This window comes from Equus przewalskii, chromosome 4 (assembly GCF_037783145.1).
Source record: "Equus przewalskii isolate Varuska chromosome 4, EquPr2, whole genome shotgun sequence".
Classification (NCBI taxonomy): Eukaryota; Metazoa; Chordata; class Mammalia; order Perissodactyla; family Equidae; genus Equus; species Equus przewalskii.
The window spans coordinates 84,479,517-84,502,597 of NC_091834.1; the positions used below are offsets into that span (position 1 = coordinate 84,479,517).

General features: G+C 37.0%; 1 protein-coding gene across 8 annotated transcripts in view; it reads right to left on the bottom strand.

The window, feature by feature from the left end:
* Positions 1-23,081, bottom strand: part of UBE2H (ubiquitin conjugating enzyme E2 H) — a 98,589-nt gene that overhangs the window by 19,142 nt on the left and 56,366 nt on the right. For 6 of the 8 annotated variants that reach the window (XM_008512672.2, XM_008512662.2, XM_070617724.1 and 3 more), the window contains 4 exons: positions 22,762-22,838; positions 21,816-21,890; positions 6,106-6,145; positions 4,740-4,792 (listed from right to left, as the gene is read on the bottom strand). In XM_008512672.2, coding sequence (XP_008510894.1) covers positions 4,740-4,792; positions 6,106-6,145; positions 21,816-21,890; positions 22,762-22,838 — 245 coding nt within the window. The remainder of the gene's footprint in view (positions 1-4,739; positions 4,793-6,105; positions 6,146-21,815; positions 21,891-22,761; positions 22,839-23,081) is intronic. The other 2 variants (XM_008512686.2, XM_008512680.2) reach the window with 1 other exon arrangement.

Below are 23,081 nucleotides of genomic sequence, written 5' to 3' on the forward strand. Positions count from 1 at the left end.
AAAGTTGTGGACAAGTAATTTGCCAAGTCAGTCAAAAAATGAGTAAAATGAAAGTTGGAGAGATAAAGACAGTTTGGAGGGGTCAAGTATGCATGGCACAGAAGGGTGGGAGGGCAATTAAAGCTGTACTACAGTGAAGGTACCTGAGCTTCAAGGCGTGTGGGCTCAAAAGACAACTATGGATAAAACGTATCTTGGAGTAAAAAGGAAAACTGGAAAAGAGAAAGGAGCTTAAAAAGCTACCTATGGCGTAATGAACTTTCCTTCCGTCAGTCTTTAAAATTAAAGTTGGTTTTAAAACTGATATCCAGATCCCATTAGTTGCACTCTAAGTTTTCCAGAGCTTTTATCATTGTCGTCTGGAAGAGCAGGAAGGGATGTAAAAAAAGATGCTATTGGGGCTGGCACCGTGGCCGAGTGGTTAAGTTCGCGCGCTCTGCTGCAGGCGGCCCAGTGTTTTGTTAGTTCGAATCCTGGGCGCGGACATGGCACTGCTCATCAGACCATGCTGAGGCAGCGTCCCACATGCCACAACTAGAAGAACCCACAACGAAGAATACACAACTATGTACCGGGGGGGCTTTGGGGAGAAAAAGGAAAAAATAAAATCTTTAAAAAAAAAAAAAAAAGATGCTATCATGCAGGAAGCTAAAATGAATCACTTGTGTGATGGCATCTGTTACTTTCTTTTAATGTCACAAGAGTAACAATAGTAACTTCATACTCAATAGACAACTTCATACTGATGACAAGCATCTTCACAAAATTAACCATATTAGCCACTATAATTAGCTCTCTTGCAAGGTTAAATAATATAAAATTAAAAATTACTGGGTGATTAAACTACAGTTACACCAATTTTGAGCTTCTGAATGAACAAACTGCACATACACTTGGCAAAGAAAAACAGGATGAGAACAGAAGCAATGAGTCAAATGGGATACAAGAAAGCAAGGGTTTTTTGGTGGGGGTGGTGGAATAGAGGACTAAATTTGCTACAAACATGAACATTGTTTATTATCAAGTTATAAGTATAAATCTGAAAGTTCAACCTAGAATTGCTACTATACTACATTGCATAGTACCTGCCCTGGGGCAAAGTTCATTGCAGGAAATTTCACAAGTAACCCCTTGCTCCTTACCATATTATATATATAGTAGAGGTGTTGAAACAAGTTTTGGTTGCCAGGCTAAGCTTTTTGCTTTTCAGTTAAATATGTGTGTTAACAAGTCAACTTTCTCCACTTAGTTGTTTCATATTAAATTAGGTGTTTTTTTTGGCCCTTGAACTAAGATTCTCTCAAGAATTACAGCAAGAAATGGACTGATTCAGAATTCACAATTATGAACTAACCTTCAATGCCTGAGGCTTTAGCAGTTTGTAATAAAAACTCAGTTTAGATCTCAAGATCAGATAACTCTAAGAGAAAATTTAACGTCATTTGAACAAACCCTTTCTACCAATTCTTTTACATAAATTCGGTTTACCTGCTCCTAAAGCTTTCTATGAAAGAATGTTGAATTTTCTTGAGGAATAGTTTGGGTTTGAGCAAAATGTCAAAACAATTCTCTCATGCAGAGTATACTTTTGACTGTATTCTAAAAATATTTCTTCTTGGTTTCTTGAACTTACCTGTAATGTTAGTGTGTCCATGCTCTTGTATTATGGAACACTTAAGGATAACTCATACACACGTAAATCAATATTCATTTGATTTTGACTCACTTTTGATTTTGAAGTCAAAGTTCACTTTGATCAATGTGGTTTAATTCTTGTTACTTACTAAATGCTTTGCAAGATAATGCAAGAACATATCCTAACATTTTACAGACATGATAAAACCTTAGTCATGTTGGCCTTCTGCTTTAAAGTCTGTTCTGAACCTCATACACCTGTTGGTGGGAATGTAAAACGGTACAACAACTTTGGAAAATTGTTCCTCAAATGGTTAAACAAAGAGTTACCATATCACTCAGCAATTCCACCCCTAGGTACATACCCAAGAGAAACGAAAACATATGCCCCCATAGAAACTTATGCACCAATATTTATAAAGGCATTATTCATAATAGCCAAAAGGTGGAAACAACCCAAATGTCTATCATCTGACAATGGATTAAAATGTGATTATCTGTACAATGGAATATTATTTGCCCATGAAAAGGAATGAAGTACTGATACATGCTTCATGCATGAATCTTGAAAACATTATATGAAGTGGAAAAAGCCAGTCATAAAAGACTACATATTATATAATTCCATTTATAAGAAATGTCCAGAATAGGCAAATCCATAGAGATAAAAAGTAGATTAGCCGTTGCCTAGGGCTGGGGGAGTGGGATTAGGGGGATAAGGGGGTGACAGATAAAGGGTACAGATTTTCTTTTTGAGGTGATGAAAATGTTCTATGATGTAAATGGGGTAATGGTTGTACATAACTGTGAATATACTAAAAACTATCAAATTACTTTATATGGGTGAATTTTATGTATGTGAATTATAATTCAATAAAGCTGTTGTTATTAAGAAAAAAATCTGTTCTAAGATGTGAGGTACTTGAGAATCAGCAAACCTTTTCCACGAAGCTTTTCTGGTCAATAGCAAAAAAATTAGCTAAACTAAAAGTCCAATTTACTTTATTGTAATTGGAACCAGCTTGTCGTATTTTGTTATGTACATTTCTAAAATGTGAATGCAGTCCATCAGATATTCCAGGCAGACTGCCATGAGACATTTTTACCAAAAAACCATCTGAAAAAGAATCCACTTAATCAACCTCAGTCTATGCTCCTTCTTACTGCCTCATCTTACAAGCTGTCATTTCCCTAACACTCTCATGTTAAACAGTACTGGGCATGATTAATTCACTGCTTCATTCAACAAATATTTGAACATTTATTGTACACCAAGCACTGTTTTGGGTACGGGTGTGTGTGTGTGCGTGTGTATATATATGTGTATATATGTGTGTATGTGTGTGTATATATATATATGTATGTATACAAGTGTGTGTACATACACACACACATAAGCACACACACAACGAAGTCCCTGCTCTTGTGGAGCTTACAATCTAACAGGACAAGACAAACAATAAACAAATACTGGTTTTAAAGACAGATTTTTAAAACAGGGTGCTGTGCTATGGAGGGGTGTTGTTTTAGACAGAGTGGCTAGGAAAGGAGGCTTCTCTAAGGAAGTGATGTTTGAGGTGAGAAAACAAGGTGTCAGCCACACAAAGACCAGGGAAGGTGACTCCGGGCAGAGGAAATGATTCTTGAATGGCAGAATTAGGAGGAAGAAAAGAAAATGGATTAATTGTGTGCTGCTGGTGACAAACCTTCCTCAGTGATTCTCATGCACCATCCTACTACAAGGATGTCTGGCAAGGCGACTGGCAGATTGTGGCTGGAATAAGATGTCTTAAGTACCTTAAGCTGTTAAAAGGTCTCACAACTCTTCAACAAGAGGAAGCCATCTCTGGTTAACCCCAGCCTAAAGTGATCTTTCCCCCCATCTTCTTGTACCTCTCAGCAAATGTTCATTGTCTGTACCACTCATTCTTTCAAACACAGTGGTGTGAGGCACTCTGCTAGGAGTGCTGAGACTTAAAAGACAAATTGGACACGCACCCCAAAGGCCCTTAAGCAGGAAATAATCTAGTAGTACAAAAAATGTAGGCATAAACAACAAACACAAGGTAGAAAGTAAAAGCGGGCCGAAAAAAAGAGCCATAAGATGTAAGAGTGGCCAGAGATTACTTTCAGCTGGAGTATCAAAGGGAGGCTTCACGGGGTGGGGACATGAGAGCAGGGAGAGTCTGTGACGCCTGAGGACTTAGACATGTCAGGGAATAAACAGATTGATTTGTTGTAACCTTAATTGACTTTAAATATATTTTAAAATATTTTTAGCTCCCCAACCAAGTTACAAGCTCAGGGAGAGACAGACTGATAATCCTATACCTCTCCATGATATTTAGCACAGTATTTTGCAGAGCTAGGCAATTCATTGTTGATTCACTGTAAGAGATGTCAATTTCAGGGGGCCAGCCCCGTGGCCCAGCAGGTAAGTTTGTGCTCTGCTTCAGCGGCCCAGGATTTTGCTGGTTCGGATCCTGGGCGCAGACCTAGCAGCACTCATCTAAGCCATGCTGAGGCAGCATCCCACATGCCACAACTAGAAGGACCCACAACTAAAAATACACAACTATGTACCGGGGGGCTTTGGGGAGAGAAAGGAAAAGTAAAATCTTTAAGAGACATCAATTTCAGCACCAAAGGTAAGGCTGAATTATTCACTTCAAACGAAGCTTGGGGCTTTGAAACAGATGATCCCCCAAACCTCTTAACCTCTTAAAAGAAACATCATTTCATTTCATAGGGACATTCCTAAGAGTTTTTCCAAAACTAAAAGTTTTTACAGATAAACATACATACAATGTACTTCTGAATACACACATATATAAAATGTTTGCAAATATATTTGTATGTCTGCATATGTATATCACTATACCTTAATTTCAGAATCTCACAAGATTATTTTAAACTCCCATTGCTAAACTCGAGTCTGTACTTAAGAGAAAATATTTTTTTCACTGATCAAACTTTCCCATCCAGTCCTTCAAAATCCCTTCCCATTCCCAACAAAACATCTTAAACCAGAGAAGAAAAGCCAAATGACATTTTTTTAGGCAGTGTCTCAACATCTCTAAAAAATATTCCATGGCCAAACTCACCATAGAGAGCTGTCCAAGTTTGATTAATTACATCTAGACACACAGTTCCTGACCTGAAACAGATGGAAAGAATGGCATTTTTTTAAAAATCAGGAAGTTAGTTGCATGTATCTGGCAACTAATTTTATTTATCAAGAAAAATACTTTTAATAGATCATTAAAAAAAAAAGAATCCCAGTTGGGGAAAGTATGATGAAGAGTTGAATATATACAAAGTTTTAAGTATCTCCTTACAGATTGTAAGGAAAAACAGTCAATCTACAATGGAGAAACCAGAATTAACACTGGTAACCAGTGGCAGACAGACCTGCGTGCCTCCAAACAGGATACCCCGAGGAAGACACAATCTCACTTTGTGGTTTTCTCGCCTTAAGTGCATACTCTGAATCTAACGATAAGGAAACATCAAACAAATCCAAATTGAGGGACAGTCTATAAAACAACTGGTCTATATTCTTGAAAAATGTCAATTTTATAGAAAGTTGAGGAACTGTTCCAGATTAAAGTAGTTTAAAGAAAGATGACAACTAAATGCAATGCATTATTTTGGACTGGATTCTTCACTGAATGACAAAAAGTGCTAAAAAGTACATTACCGGAATATGGCAGTAGATTAAAAAGTATTGGATTAATATTCAATTCTTGAATCTGATGACTATACTGTGGTTACATAAGAGAACATCCTTGTTAGGATGACTGATACACAGAAGTATCAAAGGACAACAGGGCATGATGTATGTATACAACCTACTCACATCAGGTTCAGAATACCTCATATGTATGCATGTGTGTATATGCATGTAATATCAAAATTTAGTGCCACGATAAGAAAAAACTGCACAACAAATAAGTATGCATTCTAAACAGCACTAGAAGTACAAAATAGGAGGCAATGGTATCACATTTTAAAATATCACTAATAAATAGAAGGAAAGAAGAGATAATTAAGATTCACAACTTAAAGGAAACTACAGTCATTCACGTCTGCTTTACTCTCAAGAACTGAGAAATACTTTAAGGACTGAAAATAGTAAATCTGTATACTGAAAGCAGGTCTCTGAGTTGTGTCCGTACAAAGAGAATGGAGATGTGAAATATTACAAATGCTAGCTAGATATCAAGGGAAATGAAGGACTCATTCCTAACAACAGAGAAAACTATGCAGTCCAATAGTAGAATTTGAACTAAGTAGTTTAGAATATCATATTCCTGGGATTCTACATTCTAAGTGACCATTCATACAGTTCTATCTGCTGGTAAAATCCAAAAAGATAATTGAGGCTTTTTTTTAATAATGGAGAGAGAGATGAACTCTAATCAAGAGCAGGTGCTGCCAAGATTTAAATGTTTTTAAATAGTTACTTACGCTTCATCAATGTTGGGATGGAAAATTTTATTCATGAATCCTGTAAAAAGAGATGTTAATTAGCAGCAAAAAGTATCCAGAGAACAATTAGTTTTAAAGTATTTCAGTATTGGAAATAGTTTCAGTACTGGAAAATGGTGATGATACCCATAACTCATTATTTTCAATCTTAGATCTTTGGTTACTGATAAGGCTACATTCTCCTGACAGTGTCAATTACTTAAAATACATCAGAATTCTATTAATCAAATGAGCTACCTTTGAGATCAATGCAGCTTATACAAAATAATCATTAAAAGAAATTGTTTTCTGAGCTATGACGGTACTTGCCAAGAAAATTTATAGTACTAAATGGTTTATAACTAGTGCCATGATAAAACTTAAGAAAGGCACTCTGACTGCCCTCCTAAAGTTTTATTGTTCAGTCTCTAAATCTGCAGGTTCTGCATTTGAACTTCTCCTTCTGAAGCTCAGTTACTGCTATGACTCTGCTACACTGTGTACGGAACATGAATGAAGCTGTTGAAATGCTAAAGCAGCACCGCTTCCAAACCACAAAGGATTTCATAACAACAGCGACCAAAATATTTCCCTTAAGTTTAGTCTACTCATTCCAGGAAACCCACTTTTGATTAAAATTGGGGCAACCAAGAAATGAGGCAAGGAGTCAAAAAAAAATCTTTAAGATGGCTATATCTGTCATGGATTCAAGTTTTCAAAATTCATTCCTAGAAAAACAAGTATAGACTTTAACAAATACACTGATATTGAAATTTCAAGGAGAAATTATTTTCTAACTTAAAACCAATGATTTAATCAGTTTGTATATTTGCAAATGACAATACTCTAAAGTGGAAATCCACTGTCAAAGCTGTCATTTTGTCATCCTTATCACCTCATTTCCATTTAAGACTTCCTTATTCTGCTCCATACTTTCAATAAATTCAAGTTCCTTCCTAAAGTGACCATCACCATGTCCCAATCCCACCCTCCCTCACCTCCCACCTCACATGTTCTCTTTCATTCATTCATTTAAAACATATTTGGTCACCATCTCCGTATCAGCCACTGTGCTTGTTTAGTGTACAAAAATAAGATGCTACTTTCAAGAAAGTCACTGAAGCAGTGGGACAAGAGACATGAAGAAATAACTGCACTGTGCACAAAGAGTTGATACAGTCACCGGGGATACGTATGGGAAGAGGACGACATCAGGAAAGACGCAGAGAAGTGGCGTTGAAGGAGGATCCTCAAGGATGAGTTGCAACAAAGGTCATTTCCAGAAAGCTAAGAAACTTTTCTAGACTTATAAAACCGGGATAAGACGACAAAATCCTGGGGCCAGCCCGGTGGTGCAGCAGTTAAGTTTGTGCGCTCTGCTTCCGTGGCCCAGAGTCCACTGGTTCGGATCCCAGGTACCGACCTACGCACCACTTATCAAGCCATGCTGTGGCAGGCATCCCACATATAAAGTAGAAGAAGATGGGCATGGATGTTAGCTCAGGACTAATTTTCCTCAAAAAAAAAAAAAAAAAGAATACAAAATCCTAGGTATTCTAGTTCTCACTTGCTCTAGCCACTCCAACAAGTACTAATCATGCTTCTAATTTTTGTTTTTTTAATCCTTTGTGTTAAAATAGCTTAATGTTTTACTACTATCAAGAGAGCCTATGCAATGGTTAAATGCAAAAAGAAAAGCCTTGTGTCCCATTACCATATTAATTTTTCATTAAGGAAATTAAAGACATTTCAAAGTTTAGATTTAAGAGGTATGTGTTTATCAGGAGATTATACTAAGACAATGGAAACATTCGTGTCTTAATTTTAAGAGAAAAAGGATAAAAATTCTACGTAACCCTAGAAAAACGCTAATACACGTGTCCAAGAAGACCTGTGAGGATATTTGATGCAGCATTGTTTATAAAAACCAAGAACCAAATTCAACCCTATCAACAAGGGACTAGAGAAACTATAGTACATCTATATATTGGGAGTCCCTACACAGCCAAGGTAATGAACTAAGTCAGTATGTATCAACTTGGACACAGCCAAAGCTGAGGAAAAGATAAGTTGCAGAATGATATATTTACAGCATGATACGATTTAGATAAACTAAAACAAAGCAACACCACATATCCTCTATGGTAACAAGCATACAAAACTGTATTGGACCAACATATACCAAACTTACAAGAGTATTATCACAGAGAGGTTGAAGGGCCAAGGTCATGGTGGAAATGGGGAACAGAACAGGGAAGGTGATTGAAGATAAATTTATCTGTAAAACTATATTCTTTTTAAAAAGAGATAGTGCTCACTTCAGCAATACATATACTAAAAAGAGATAACGTGCTTGTGTATTATTTGCTCCATTCTTTTAAAGTGTGCACATAGATTAAAAAAAAAACTGGAAGTAAATATGTACACATGCTAACAGTGCTTAATTCCCAGTGGTGGGAATATTTTCTCCATTATACTTTTAAAATCACATCACCCCACCCCACCCACCACCCCTGTGCCAGAAGAAGTAGGATCACAGCAATGTAAAAAGGCTAGAAGGAAACAAACAAGTGTCAATGGTAGTCAACTTTGAGAGACTCCCCCATTATTTCTACCACTACTCTTCTGATTTCCCCAAATTTCTATAATGTATAGTCTTAATAGTTGAGAAAATCTTTCAAATAAAAAATTAACAGTAGCAATACTGTTTAATGCAAATTCATTACAAAAAATCAGAAGATTTCCAGGTTATAAGGCACTCAATTCTCAAGAATAGTTACATAGAGAAATATACTGCTGTCACAACTGCCAAGAAACGAGTGGGAAACATTAATGTTTAGCCACTATATGGTTTAAAAAGAAGCTACAATTAAGAACTAAAGTTCCCAATGTTGGCTACAGGTAAGAATCACCTGGAGAGCTCTTTAGGGAACATCAGTGCTAAGTTAGAAGGCGGCAAGTGTTGTGGAGAAAAATATAGCAAAGAATCACAACAGGAATGCTGGGGTGGGGGCTGCACTTTTAAATAGGATGGTCAGGGAGGGCCTGAGAAAGTGACCCAATTCGAAACAGGTGAGAGAGGAGTCATTCAGTATCTAGGGGAAGAGTGTCTGCACAGCAAGAACAGCGAAGTGCAAAGTGCATCAGGAGTTTGCTCGATGTGTCTGAAGACCAGCAAAGAGACTAGTGAAACTGACGTGCAGTGAATAAGGAGCAGAAGACTAGCAGTGAGGTCAGAGAGGTGATGAGCATTTGCAGGCCCTATTAAGGATGCTGGCTTTCATACTGAGTGAAGTGGGAAGCCGCTTAGACTAGAGCTAGAACCGAGATATATACAAATCCTTCTTTAAGTTTTTTTGTTTTTAACAAAAGGCTTATTTCCCCAAAAAGACTAATTAGAGGAATAGCTCGGTCAGGTCACAGCACCTCAGTGCTGGGGAAAGAACAACGGGGAATGGCATATCTCAAGTAAAATGGAATGAGCTGTCTTCCTACAGTAAGAATGAAGCTTCAATAATTTGATGTCACAGGGAAACACAGACATGTAAATCAAGAAAACAGCTATGGTGAAAAAAGCTTTAAATGTTTATCAAAATTGTCTCTGAAAGATTATGGTGCCTCCCTCCTTGTACAAGGCCACGAGATTCCATTTGGAATCAATATCCTTTCCACACTGTTTTCAATTAAATCTAGATTTTGGCTTGGTTGAGTCCAAGAGCACAAAATAGAGAGGGCCAAAAAGGACTTAGTAGACATATTCTTTAGTAATAAATGGGTTGCAGCCCAGTCCCCAGGGCCTCTGTTAAGGATAACACACTACTGAGCTCTGAGATAGAAGGCAGAATTAGACTGGAAAGAGAAAAGTACTAACAGGGACTTGGGTTCTAGTCCCAACTCTGCTGTTAACTGCAGGCCTTGGGCAGGTCACTTTAATTCTGGAGCCCCTTTACCTACAAAGAGAAATAGCTGGACTATATGATCTCCAAAATACTCTTATTCTGTTTCTAAAGGGACTATCAGCTCTGAAAATCTAGGAGTTAATAACAATGGCCAGAGCTCTGAGAAGAGAGGGCTTAAAGGAATGTGTCCAACAGTTAAGTCTATAAAGGAAATTAATTCTGTAAGCCACACTTTTAGGTACAGAAATATTCTGGAGAATATAATACAAAGATACCAACATGCTAAAATACCACAAGGAGACACAAAATGCCCTGACTATTCTACAGTAGGCAGAAACAGAGTTTATAACCCTGCCTCTGAGGAACAAACACAGTCAGACCAATCCTACCAAAAAACAATTTCCAGACTACAATGATCTCTTCCCACACCAGGCTTTTTCAATTGTTAGAAAAATATCCAAAGCAAATAAATGGAAAGGAGCATATATACCTCCTTTACATTTGTTCTTGGACAAACTGCGGACAGCAATTCTGGCAAAGCCATTCACATTCTGAATACTGATGGCAACAATGCAACTTCTGGGCAAGGAGGGGAGGAGACTGAGAAAGAACAGGCTAGGAATTCAGAGAAGGAACATTCTCAGGACTGAGCGTGTTTGCCCTGGCATGTTTTCCTTCCTTTTGGCAATGCTATCACCACACTAATGAATATGTCTGCAACAAGAGAATTTTCCCAACACTTGTTTCCATTTGACCAGGAACTATTTTGAAGATATTTTAGGAGAACATATTTTGAAAACTGCTTTTATGGAAACATGATAAGTAGAAGCAGCAAGTCATTTTTAATCTACGTGATTTAAGATTTTGTTCACTACCAGACATTTTCTAATATCTACTTCAGTGATTTGACCAGATAAAATTCAGAACTCCTTTGTTTAAATTTTTTGAACAATTATTCTCCAGCATGGCTCAGGCAATTGTAAAAAAAAAAAAAAAAAATGGGGACAACAGGAACAAATGTTTAGCTGAAAAGCTCACTGCCTGCCCTCTATCTTTTAGCAAAAGGGAATCAGGTGATAGATAATTGTGGAGGAGGAATCCAAACTGTGCTTGGCTGAAACAAAACTATGTATCTTAAAAACTAAAAGCATAAATGATTAAAATGGAAAAACATGCCATGCTTTTTCGTTTGTTCCACTCCAATACTCAACTGCTTCTAGAAAAACAAATCTCTTGACCCATAGGCTAATAGGCAGAGAAAGTAAATAATATCATGCCGAGTCATGCTGAAAACTAGTTTTTATTTTAGCCTGTTTGTGTGTCCAATCCCAGGAGGGATCTGTACAGAGTTGTACATACTTTCAAGTAACTTCTGATATTGGGGTCAATATGTAAATAAAAGAGGCAAAAATTCATAGTATTTTTCACCTTTGTTTCCTTTATTTGTGAGGATCTTTTTAATGATCAAATTTGTGGATAGAATGAAATATCTACAGCCAGTCATCTATCCAGAAATTCCATTCAGAATAATCTTGAAGAAATGAGAGGTCAAACAAGTGACTCATGAAACGAGGTAAATCCACCCTAAAGTAAACAGGTGAGAAGTGCCAAAGACAAAAATGGTAGCTCTATCCCAGGGATAAAATGAGCCTGGATTACAGATGGTTGAGGCAGCTGTGGCTGATGCAATTTAATTATAAGCTTATGAATTCCTATGAGAAAACAGGAAATGAATACATTAAATAGAATATTCTGATATTCTATTTTAGGACAAATGCTTACAAAAAGTAGACCATTCAGAATCAAACTGATTCATTCTATTTTTTAAAGTGAATATAATTGTTTAAAATATATTTATTAAAGATTGAATCTTATCTCCCACAGCAGTATCTCAGACTATAAATATTTTAAGGGCAGTAACTTGGATCTCCATTCCTAGTATGAAGGAGGTGACCAGAGTTGGGGTGTTCCAGCTAAAAAAGGGGTGGGGATGCTGCCAGCTTCACTAGTGACAGCCATACTTCCAGCTTTGTGCATTAGTGCACACTTGGATAGATTTTCGTCTTACCTCAGACAGCCAGGCCCAGCCCGTGGCAGCCTGCACCCGGGCAGAAGTCTCTTCATAGAGCTGAGCCTTTCCTACTCAGGAGAGATGGACCTGGCTGGTCTCTTCTTGGGTGAGGAACCAAGCAAGGAGCTCACTCTCAATGCCCTGTGCCATGGGAACTTCTGAACTGATCCTGTGTGTGTTCAGGAGATCTAAACTCAACAAGGGGTCCTCTTTTCTGTTTCTTCCTTTCTCTCTGAATATATGGAATCTGAGGAATGGGCTGGATGGATAAGAAAAGTTCATTTATAACTAAGAAAAGGTGAAGTATTATCCTTCAACAGCATAACCCTTCCATCAACCTAGAGGATTAACCAAAACCTGCAGCCTTAAATCTACTCTCCTGTAGTTTCATTTTTGGAATCTCTTTGCTGTTTCCATAGTTTATCTTTCACTCTCCTGGTCACTCATATAACCACACTATCTGAATCAGGCAGTATTATATTCACAGTCAGAGGCAGTAAAGTATAGAACACACTGGACTTGAAACTGCAAGACCCAATCTGAAGTCTGCCACTCCTATTAAACAAAGTCATGGTTAAAAGATCAGGCTCCCGTCAGCCTTGGGCAAGCTAGAGTTACTGAAATCTCTTTTGCTTTTCTGTTTCCCTATTCATAAATCTAGGTTAAATAATAGTATTTACATATCATAAGACTGTCCTGAAGATTAAATGAATTAATATCTAGAATAGCATTTGACTAGTAACTGGCACACAGTAAGCACTCAACAATATTATTAGCTACCCCATCACACCAGAAATGGAAAATACAGTCACTCTAATATTTATTATTAAAAAGACCATTCTGATTGCATTTGGTATAGGGGAAAAAACTCTAGACTGGAAGCCAGAAGGCAGACTCTGCAACTAGTTAGTAGTGATATATTTCTGTCTTCCTGAGTCTCATTTTTACCATCCTTAAAATGAGGCAACTAGATGATATAATCTCTCAAGTTCCTTAGCAATATGGTTTTCACCATTCCAGGAACATGAACAAATCTTCAACTGTGTGAACAAGCTTTTCAAAGGGAACTAAGACATTACTCTTATTTGTTTTTAAAAGAATCTCAGTTTAACTAAAGAAATAGGAAGCCAAGAATACATGTTTTCATTATGATACCAATCCTAAAGGGGAAAAAAGGAATGGATCCAATGCCAAAAAGATGTCAGAATTAATAACCAGCTCAAAAGCTGGAGGTCATCTACTATAATCAAAGTAGGAACTAAGCTAAACAGCAAGTTAGATGGAATTTTTATATAGTAAATGGAAAGATTTTATAACAATGAATCGCCAAAGGCAGAATTAAAAGTGACAAAAGCCAGCTTCAAGAAGGAAATAGACAAATGTGATGGAAGCAAGCATGTACAAAGGCAAGGCTACCCTTAGAGGTGGTCTGGGGAGGGGAAGGGAAAGCTAACTACAACTGTTTTCACTATGGCTAATACCAAGATGAAGGTGAATGAATTTAGATATCATAGACTACTAACATCAGGTTTTTCATTAATAAGGCCAATTTGACCACAGGCTGCTTCTATCATTGAGAACTTCAGCACCTGGTGCCCAGGTCTCTCCCCCCACAGCTCCTGTCATTTTTAGTGACATTATCACCCATACAGACCACACTTCCGACACCCAAGCCTCTCGATTCCTTAAGCTTCAACTCAACATCACCTATAATTTTCCTCTCTCCTTTCTCTAGTAGCTTGCTCCCCCATTCTCCAAGGACTTGTCCATTTTACCATTACTCTGCAAATCTGCCATTCCCCTTGCTCCTCCATTTCTCACTTTGACTTAACAGCTCTGCCCATTTTCTTTGAAAAATGGGGGCCAAGTGTCTGGATACCTCATGTTTCCCAAAAACATCCTCCCTCCACACAAGTTCATTTCTCCTGCCTTAACAGCTCACTCAAATATTCACCCTTCTCAAACACAAGTTCTTTATTTGTGTTCTGATCTTGTCCCTTCAAATGTCTCGACAGAATTGCTCCTTCCATCCTTCTCCTGACCTCCGTTCTGGACAACTCCCTACAACAAGCACATAAACATTCTTCAGAATCTCCCATTTAAGAAATAAAACCCAGAACCTTCCTTTTATCTTCCTTCAGGTACCACCACCAATTGTATGTTTTCCTTAATGTAGCCAAATTTCTTCAAAGCAACATATATCTACATTGAGTTTTTAACCTTGGCATCCTGATCTAAACCACCAGTACCTCTATTCTTTCTCCACAACAGTTGAGTGATCATTAAAACATGCTTAAAACCTTTCAATGACTTTTCCATTACATTAAAAATAAAACACAACCCTTTAACCTGGCCTACAAGCCTTATGGCACCTCGACCTGCCTACCACTTGGATCCTCTCTCATATCTGACTCTTCACCCAGCCTCCTAGCCTTCTCTTCCTTGAGTACGCTAAGCTCTTATCTGCCTTGGGGTCTCTGCCCTTAGAATTTCTCCTGCCTGGAATGCTCTCATCTCTGATCTTGGAAGATCTGGGTTGGCTCTTTTTTCCCTTTTCATTTATACCTCAGCTTAAATTTACTTTGTCAGAAAGGCCCATCCTGAACACCTAATCTAAGGTAGCTGTTGTATCAATCCTATCACATCAATTCTCTGCATAAAGCTATCAGACATTTAAAATTTTGCTTTATCTTCTCCCCACAAAGAATATAAGGGTCAAGAGAGCAATTTGCTCACTTCTGTATCCCTAGCACCTAGAATAATGCCCAGCACACAGCTGGTATCCAAGAAATTTGTGGAGCTGATTAGTAAGATGTAACCATTTTCTGAGAAAGAAGGTTCTGCCTCAGCTGCCAGACATAATCTTTCAAAAAATCCATCCTGAAAAATTTCATTTTCAGAACAGTAAAAAGAGAGCTTTTAACAATTGCTTATGTTCTCATAGCATTATCTAAAAAGATTTTTCCAAAACTTTCCTACTATAACCTTGTTTCTCTCTATTGGAATTCAAAAGATACAGATCACCACACAGTAGCAATTATATAACTGTTTGAGATGGGAACTAAATTCAAACTCAAGGTCATGACAGTAGAGAAATATATAGGTGCTCTTAATGGAATTTTGCTTCCTCAGTCTAAGACTTCATCCTATTTGTGGAAATACAGTGGTCCAAGTAGCCCTTTGTTAAACAACTAACCCCAAATCTCTCATAAGTGACACACTCCTCTCTACTCCAAATCCTGGTCCACCTCTGACTAAACACTACCCTCTTAAGTCACACCGGTTCCTGAGGGAGTAATTGTATAATGTTTCCATCTAGGAGGACACAGAGTAAAACGGTAACTATTCTAAGCTCTATAGTTAGTTTAGTCGTATCCTATTACAGAACTCCATTCCAAAAACATTGTGAGGCAGTTTTTGGTTATGTGAAATAAAAAATTTATAATGCCAGAAGAGTTTGCTATTTTGACAATGAAAAAGGTTAAATCATTTCCATTAATCGCTGGTACAAGTAAAAAGAATATGCTGCATTGATCATCAGAGTATCTTTCAAATAAGAATCTGCAGCAGACTGGAAGATTCAGAAGGGATTCTGACAGGTTATCTAGTTTAGTTTCCCTCAGAACAGGATGACCCAAACCGTCCTCTTTAGATGATAGTCTGATCTAATTGTAAACACTATTGGTATAGCTCAAGAGAGTATTCTAACTATTGTTACTGTTCATGACTTTTTCATTTTGTCTTCATTTATTCAATGGGACTTGGCTAGCTCTTGCTATATCCTACTGACATCAAATTCCACTGCAGAATGTTCTTGGCTTTCTTCTTGGCCATTCTATGAACATTCAGCAAACCATTAAGCAATCCCTCCAGAATCCCGTTCTCAACCAACCATTCCTCTCAAATGCTCAGCTTTGGCACCATCAAATTGCAATCCAGATACAGGGTGCATACAGCTTGCTCCTGGGAGAGGGTCCTCCTCACTGTTAATATGTAGATATACATAGGCAGTATCTCAAGTTAGTTTCTAGACTTGTTGGCTGGATCATAGAACATAGTTTCCTATTTTTTTAAAAAAGTATACATGGTAACATAGTTCCCAGTCTGGTCTTAAGGTTACTTACAGAAGATTCTAAAATACTCTCTAGTTCTATCTGAAATTAGTAGAATGCAGTTCTGTTAATATACTAGCCAGTAATCATTTAAAAAATAAGAGAAAATGACAACTTAATTTTCTCTCGAATGCGAGTGTTTAAGTAAAGTAGGTATGATCTAATGAAGACTACCGCAGATCCTGAAGGGGACTTCAGAGTACTTTCAAAAACTTTAGAGGCTGAAAGCCTTAAATCTAATACTTCATGTCTGTATTTTATTAGAAGATGTCTTCCCCTTAGCTTAGGTTTATCAAGAGTATTACTGTTGTTATTATTATTAGCTATAAGCAGGAGCTTTTTTTGGTTTATATGAAAAGAAAAATGGAGCAAGGGGAACACAAGTGGAAGCTAAAAAGAGAAGTAGGGAAGAAATGCTTGAGGTACAGCCCAAGAGAAAGGAAAAGAAGGGAAGCAAGAAAAGGAGTGAACAGTTAGGTATAAAGGTGTAAAGATAGTACCCAAGATAGAGTAAACTAAACCGTAAGCAGAAAGACCAAGGAAAGAACAATATACATACACTTACACACACGTAACTAAAACTGAAAGGAAAAAAGAAAGGAGGCTGGTGGGGAATATGAGGGCCAGTAGGCCCTTAGCAAGCTACCAGGTAGAAATTCTAGCCAAGGATAGCTTGTTGGCCTTCTAGAACAAAAGACTGGAAAAGTGTAGACTCAAAGATATAGATGGGACATTCAAAAGACATGCATTTGCCATACATTTAAAAATATTTACTTTTATAATAAAAGGAAACTTACTGTAGAATATTTGGAAATTAAAGAAAAATGCTTTCAACCCCCTTAACAGCCATGGATAACCATATTCAATATTTTGGCATTCATTCTTGGAATTTTCATGGAAAAAATTAGTGTTACACTATATAAAGTTACACATTTTCCTGTGTTTTTTTAAAAAGATGGTTTTAAAACATGAGTAATAGCTGTAAAACATTTTGTCCATTAAAATGTACTGTAATTTAACTACTTTATTATCTGCTGGGTCATTTAGGTTGCTTCCAACTTTTAAGTTTTAGAAATAACTGCAATTTACATACTTCTGTACATTAATCTTAGTGTACATCTCTGAATTTTTCCTTAAGATAACTTTTTAAGTAAAATCACTCAAAGAGTATGAAATCTTTATTGATCAACATATACTGGTAGGTTGGCTATATCCTACATAATACCTTTGCCAGCAATGTTTAACCTGCCAATTTGATAAATCATATGTTCTCTCATTTCCTAATCTGTATTCTTTGGATTAGACATAAAACCATTCTGTATCCTATGCTTATTGGTTAGTTTTATTTTTATAAAAAATTGCTCTCTTGGGGCCAGCCCGGGGTCGCAGCGGTTCGCATGTTTCGCTTCGGCAGCCCAGGGTTCACTGGTTCGGATCTCAGGTGCACACATGGCACCGCTTGGCAAGCCATACTGTGGTAGGCGTCCCACTTATAAAAGAGAGGAAGATAGGCACGGATGTTAGCTCAGGGCCAGCGTTCCTCAACAAAAAGAGGAGGATTGGCAGCAGATGTTAGCTCAGGGCTAAACTGTCTCAAAAAAAAAAAAAAAAAAAAAACTGCTCTCAATTACTCTCTTTATACATGATATCATTCATCTTTATTTCACCCCCACAGCAACTGCAAGTCTGTGTTTTCTCTGACTGGTAAAAGCTTTCTCTTAATAGACGAGCACATGTGTAACGGCTGAAAACTGTGAATTTGGAAAAGTATGGAATATGACAGTCTCTGTAGCAACTTCTTTGCATAGAACAAAATCTCCACAGACTGGGGATTACTTGGGGTTTTGAAGGAGTATTTCTAAAGTCCTTATGTGCAGCTTCACATCTCTGAAGCTTTGTAAAGACTATATTCTCAACACATGAAACACAATCTCCCCTGTAAAAATGTATCTCCTTCATACACTTTCTCCTCCTTGACTGAGGCGCTGACTCACCCCTCTCCTAAAAAGTAATGAAATGCTGTCACTAAAGTATATGCAGCATTTTATTTATGTTGACCTTCTCTTCTAACTAGTGAGAGCCTTATACAGCCCTCCTAATTATGCAGTGGAATGCCATATAACCTGAGTACTTAATGCATTGGTCAATATCAAACATGCAGAGTTCATTTAATTCCAATCTCATTTTCTACAAGAGGAAACAACGGTTCAGATGAGTATCATTCTCATGGTCAAGGAGAACCAAAGCCAGAACCACTCTTTCCTGATAACCAGTCCACTGACCTATCACTCTCTCCTAACTCTACACAGTTGGTGACACTCAGCAGCACTGCTAAGCATTCTAGGAAAGTTTCGGAATGAAAAAGATAAAAGTAAGTCTGAACTTTCAAATAAATCAGAACTTAAAGATTCAGTATGATTTATTTCAAAGCAGTATCTCTGGAAAACTAAGCAAATATTTCAGTGATGTTACAATTGATTAAAAGAGTTTTATAATTCTTCTTTGAAAGTGCCCATAGGGCTAGATTACAAGAGAACCATAGTCCCTAAACTTAAGTCAATTTCACAATCATATATCATTTTACCCTCCAATTGATGTTACTCAGTTTTTCTATTCATCTTATTCCCTGGGATTAAACGACCTGTAGCCGTTTCAAAAATTTATCTTCAGCTTCAAGGCATCAAGATTTGCCATCACTTATGATATTCAAAGAGAATGTAAAATTCCAAAAGATGAGCATAAGATATTTGAAACAATGATGGCATTGTAAGAGGAAGTTCATAACCTCCCAAGGTGTCTGTTTATATTCCTTCTCTTTCCAAAGAGGATTCGAGGTAAGCCTTATTATTATTTTGAAAAAAACATTTATTTAAAGATGCAAACTGTTTTTAAAAGGATGTTTTTAGTTACACTTCATGCCATCATGTAACTACTGAAAACTCTCTAAAACTATATTTGGAGGATATCCCAAAGATGAGCATGTCAAATTATATTGAATATATACTTAAATATACATAGGAAAATGTTTTAAAGTACATACACTAGAATGTAAATAATGATATCCATTGAGGGATAAGGCTATGAGACATTTTAATTTTTCTTTATTTTTGCTCACCTGGACATTCTTACATTCCTACTGTGGATATGCAGCATTTATACAATCAAAAAATATACATACATACACATAGAAACATCAAACAAAAAAGTCTATATACATATATATTTAAAAATTCCAAGATCTAACATTAAATGTGCTTAATCTAAATTTGCACATCTTAATATTTAAGAGCTCCAAATTTGTCTCAGGAAGAAGGGTACACCTGCCAAAATACTATAAAGGCAGGATTTAAAAGAATGTTGAGGTTGGGTTTATCTTATCTCTCTTAACTTTCTGTATAATTCTACAACTATCTGTACAGCTCAAAAAGGAAACTTTGCCTATTCTAAGTGAGCCACTACCTCTCAAAATGTTTAAAGCACACTCCAACAGTAATTACACTGTTGACAACCTGAAAATGGGTCACCCCACACAACTGATTCAAACTCTCTTATGCAATCTTCCTTTGGAGGAAACAAGGACAGCTTGTACAAATATTTCAACTAGATCTACTTCCCTAAGAGAAGATGGTACACATTCACAGGTATTGCCAAGTTCTAAAAGCACACAGAAAGGCAAAGGAAAAATTATGAAGAAGTTAAATTAGCTTAGTCATTTGTCCCAACCAATTTCATATTACATCATTAATTTAAGAAAGTGCATAGGGTTCTGTTGTGTCATTAGTTAACAAATAAACAATGTCTAAAGTTTAGATATTTTTATTTTGAAAGTTACGATGAAACAATGATATTACCTGGAAAAATATGTTAAGACAAGGTTTGAGAAATAACTACATTTCTACAGGATATGTAATTGCATTTCTATAGGTTCCTGACTAGGCAGGAATCAAGGGGAACGAAACTAGAATTAACATGTCAATTTCTAGTCTTTAAGTAAATAGGTATTTATGAAATATGTTTGAATGAATTTATATGGTTTGGACATTCCGTTTGTAAAGGTTTAAAGATCATAATTACATAAAAGTTGAAGATACCGCTATAGAAAGAAATATCTGAAAGATAAGAGATAAATGGGGGACAAGGAACCACCACACAACAGAAAAGCCCTCCCAAACTGAGTGAAACCTACATCCCACCTCCCTGGAATGGAACTGGGCAAGGGCTGCCGCCCCGACTACACAGGTATTAAGTCTCAGACTTGGGGACTGTCTCAAAGACGCAGCACCCACAGGTGCCTTCCTGTTTCACCATCCAATAATTCTAAAACTCAGAGGCCCTTGAAGCAATGGGGAAATTTCCAATTCAATTATCCATAAAGTATCTTCTTGATTACTGAGTTTAGAAACCTTACCTAAGGGGCCTTAAGAGGAAATCATCAGTTTATCCTTAAAATGAGACTAAGAGTTCCCAGCCTAAGAAGGAATGATAAATGCTCGGTAGTGTTTTTATACATAAAGCTCTAAAGCATGTAAAACAGCTATGTTGGAGGCAAGCCTACTGCATTTGATTGGGAATTAGTCTGTGACTATCCTAACTTTTCTGCATTATTTATTCTAGACAGAAATGTGGGGGCCTAGAATCAAAACATATAGCTCAGAATGTCTTCGGTCCACCTCTTTTAAAAAACCCTTTCTGTTCCGGGGTAGGGGAACATCTAAACTCCAAGAGATCTGGCATTAGTTCTGCAGACAAGCCCACGGCAGTTAGCAAGATGTCTGAACTCTGGCAATTCTGAACAGGAGGCCCAGTGTGACCAGCAGAGACTGTTCAATATATCCCAATTTTATTTTCTTCTTCTTTTTTGAAATCAGTATTTTATACTATTTTAAAATCGACAGAATGAAATTTTTAAAAGTTGGCCTTAGTTAGCTAAATTACTACCATTCTACAATGTCAAAATATTTAAAGATATCACCCTTCAGATATACCTCTACAGCACCCGATGGTAAAATACCTAAACTGTCACTAAGTGCCTTAAGGGGGGGGTGACAGGTTAATAATATCACCAATTATGGCAGAAGGAAGACGAAGGTGAGGAAAAAGTACCTCTTTACACAACCCCACAGAGGTTTCTACTCTACTTTCTTTAGTTATTTAGAAGGCTAAAAAGACGGGGAGTGGAGAGAACAGAAAAGGATCATTTCATTGCTAGGTATCCAGAGCTGGGCTGAACAAAAGCCAAGTAGGATACAGAGAGGATTTTTAAATGACAGAATTAGAATAGACACTATATGATATTTATTCCAACAATACGGCATTTAAAATGAAATTTAAGATACATTATTTTACTACTAATAGCCCGAATGAACAGTAGTCCTTAAAACTCCTTGTTTAATCTGACCCTGAAAGAGAGAAAAACTTGGGGTTATAGTCATTACAATCATGCAAAGGGTATATTTAATGATATGGAAGTCCCTCAAAAAGTCACTGATTAATTAACCAAAGGCAAAAGGGGAAAAATTTAGTTAAATAACCATTGCTGGAATTATCTCCCACAAATGTAAGATTTTTTTTTCTTTTTTTCTTTGATTTCGAAACTCTCTTAAGGAGAGAAGCTGGGTGGTTACATACCTATAGATGGAGATTTGAAAGGATATTTATCAGGAAGATCCACTCTAACTTTCCATACGCCGCCTTCATATGGTGCTGAAATAAAAGTAAAAATGTTAAACATTAGAATTCTGTATTCAAACTAGGAAATAAATCTGAGGGTAACAAACATTAAATCCTAATTTCCTTTGAAAACCTTGCATATTAATTCCTTCAATACTCAGGGACCTCTTACAAATCAGTAGGTACTCTGTTCAGATTAACACATTTTTCTTTAAAAGATCTACAGTTAGAAAACCAGCAAAGGGGCTGGCTCCGTGGCCGAGAGGTTAAGTTCACGCGCTCCACTGCAGGCGGCCCAGTGTTTCGTTGGTTTGAATCCTGGGTGCGGACATGGCACTGCTCATTGGGCCACACTGAGGCAGCGTCCCACATGTCACAACTAGAAGGACCCACAACGAAGAATATACAGCTATGTACCGGGGGGCTTTGGGGAGAAAAAGGAAAAAAAAAAAAGAAGAAAATCTTTTTTAAAAAAAAAAAAGAAAACCAGCAAAGATTCATTCCCCACCCCCCACACAAATTTACCTGATTCTTTAAAGTATTAAACACTATCCAATTATTTTGTAAATAACAGCCTCCTTATCTCAATCTACCCCATGCCCACCTCACAAAAAAACAGAAACAAAAATAAAACAAAAAACATTTTCCCAAAACCATCCATGTGGCCATCCATAACAAAACACAGAATTCACAATCCATGTTTCATGCTGTCACATAGAGATAAAAGAGAAAAGCATATAAAGAAATTATGATAAGAACAAGACTTCCTCACTGGTTCTAGAATTCAATTAAATTTACTTTTCAAAAACTATACATAACCACCATCTGTATTTGATATTCTCATTGTCTGTGAAGGAAGAGAGTAAAACACTGTAATAGAACACATACCAACAAGTGTACTTACTTCCTTGTGGTCCATAAAACTTCACTACAAATTCATTGAGTCCTCCCAGGATCGTGACCTCATGCTTACTCTCAATGCTAAGGTGGAAGGTAAAGGAAATTACACAGGCTTTCTATTACCTGAAAGAACTAAAGATGACATCCCCAAGATATGCCACTTAAAGTGTCACCGACACTTGCTATGAAACCAATAATATATAAAAAATACATAATTCTGGTAATCTAGAAGGCAACATGTACTCTTATGAAAGGAACATGAATTAGCTTTAGATTCAGAAAGACTGGTGTTCACGGCCCAGGACTGACATTTACTGGGTTTGT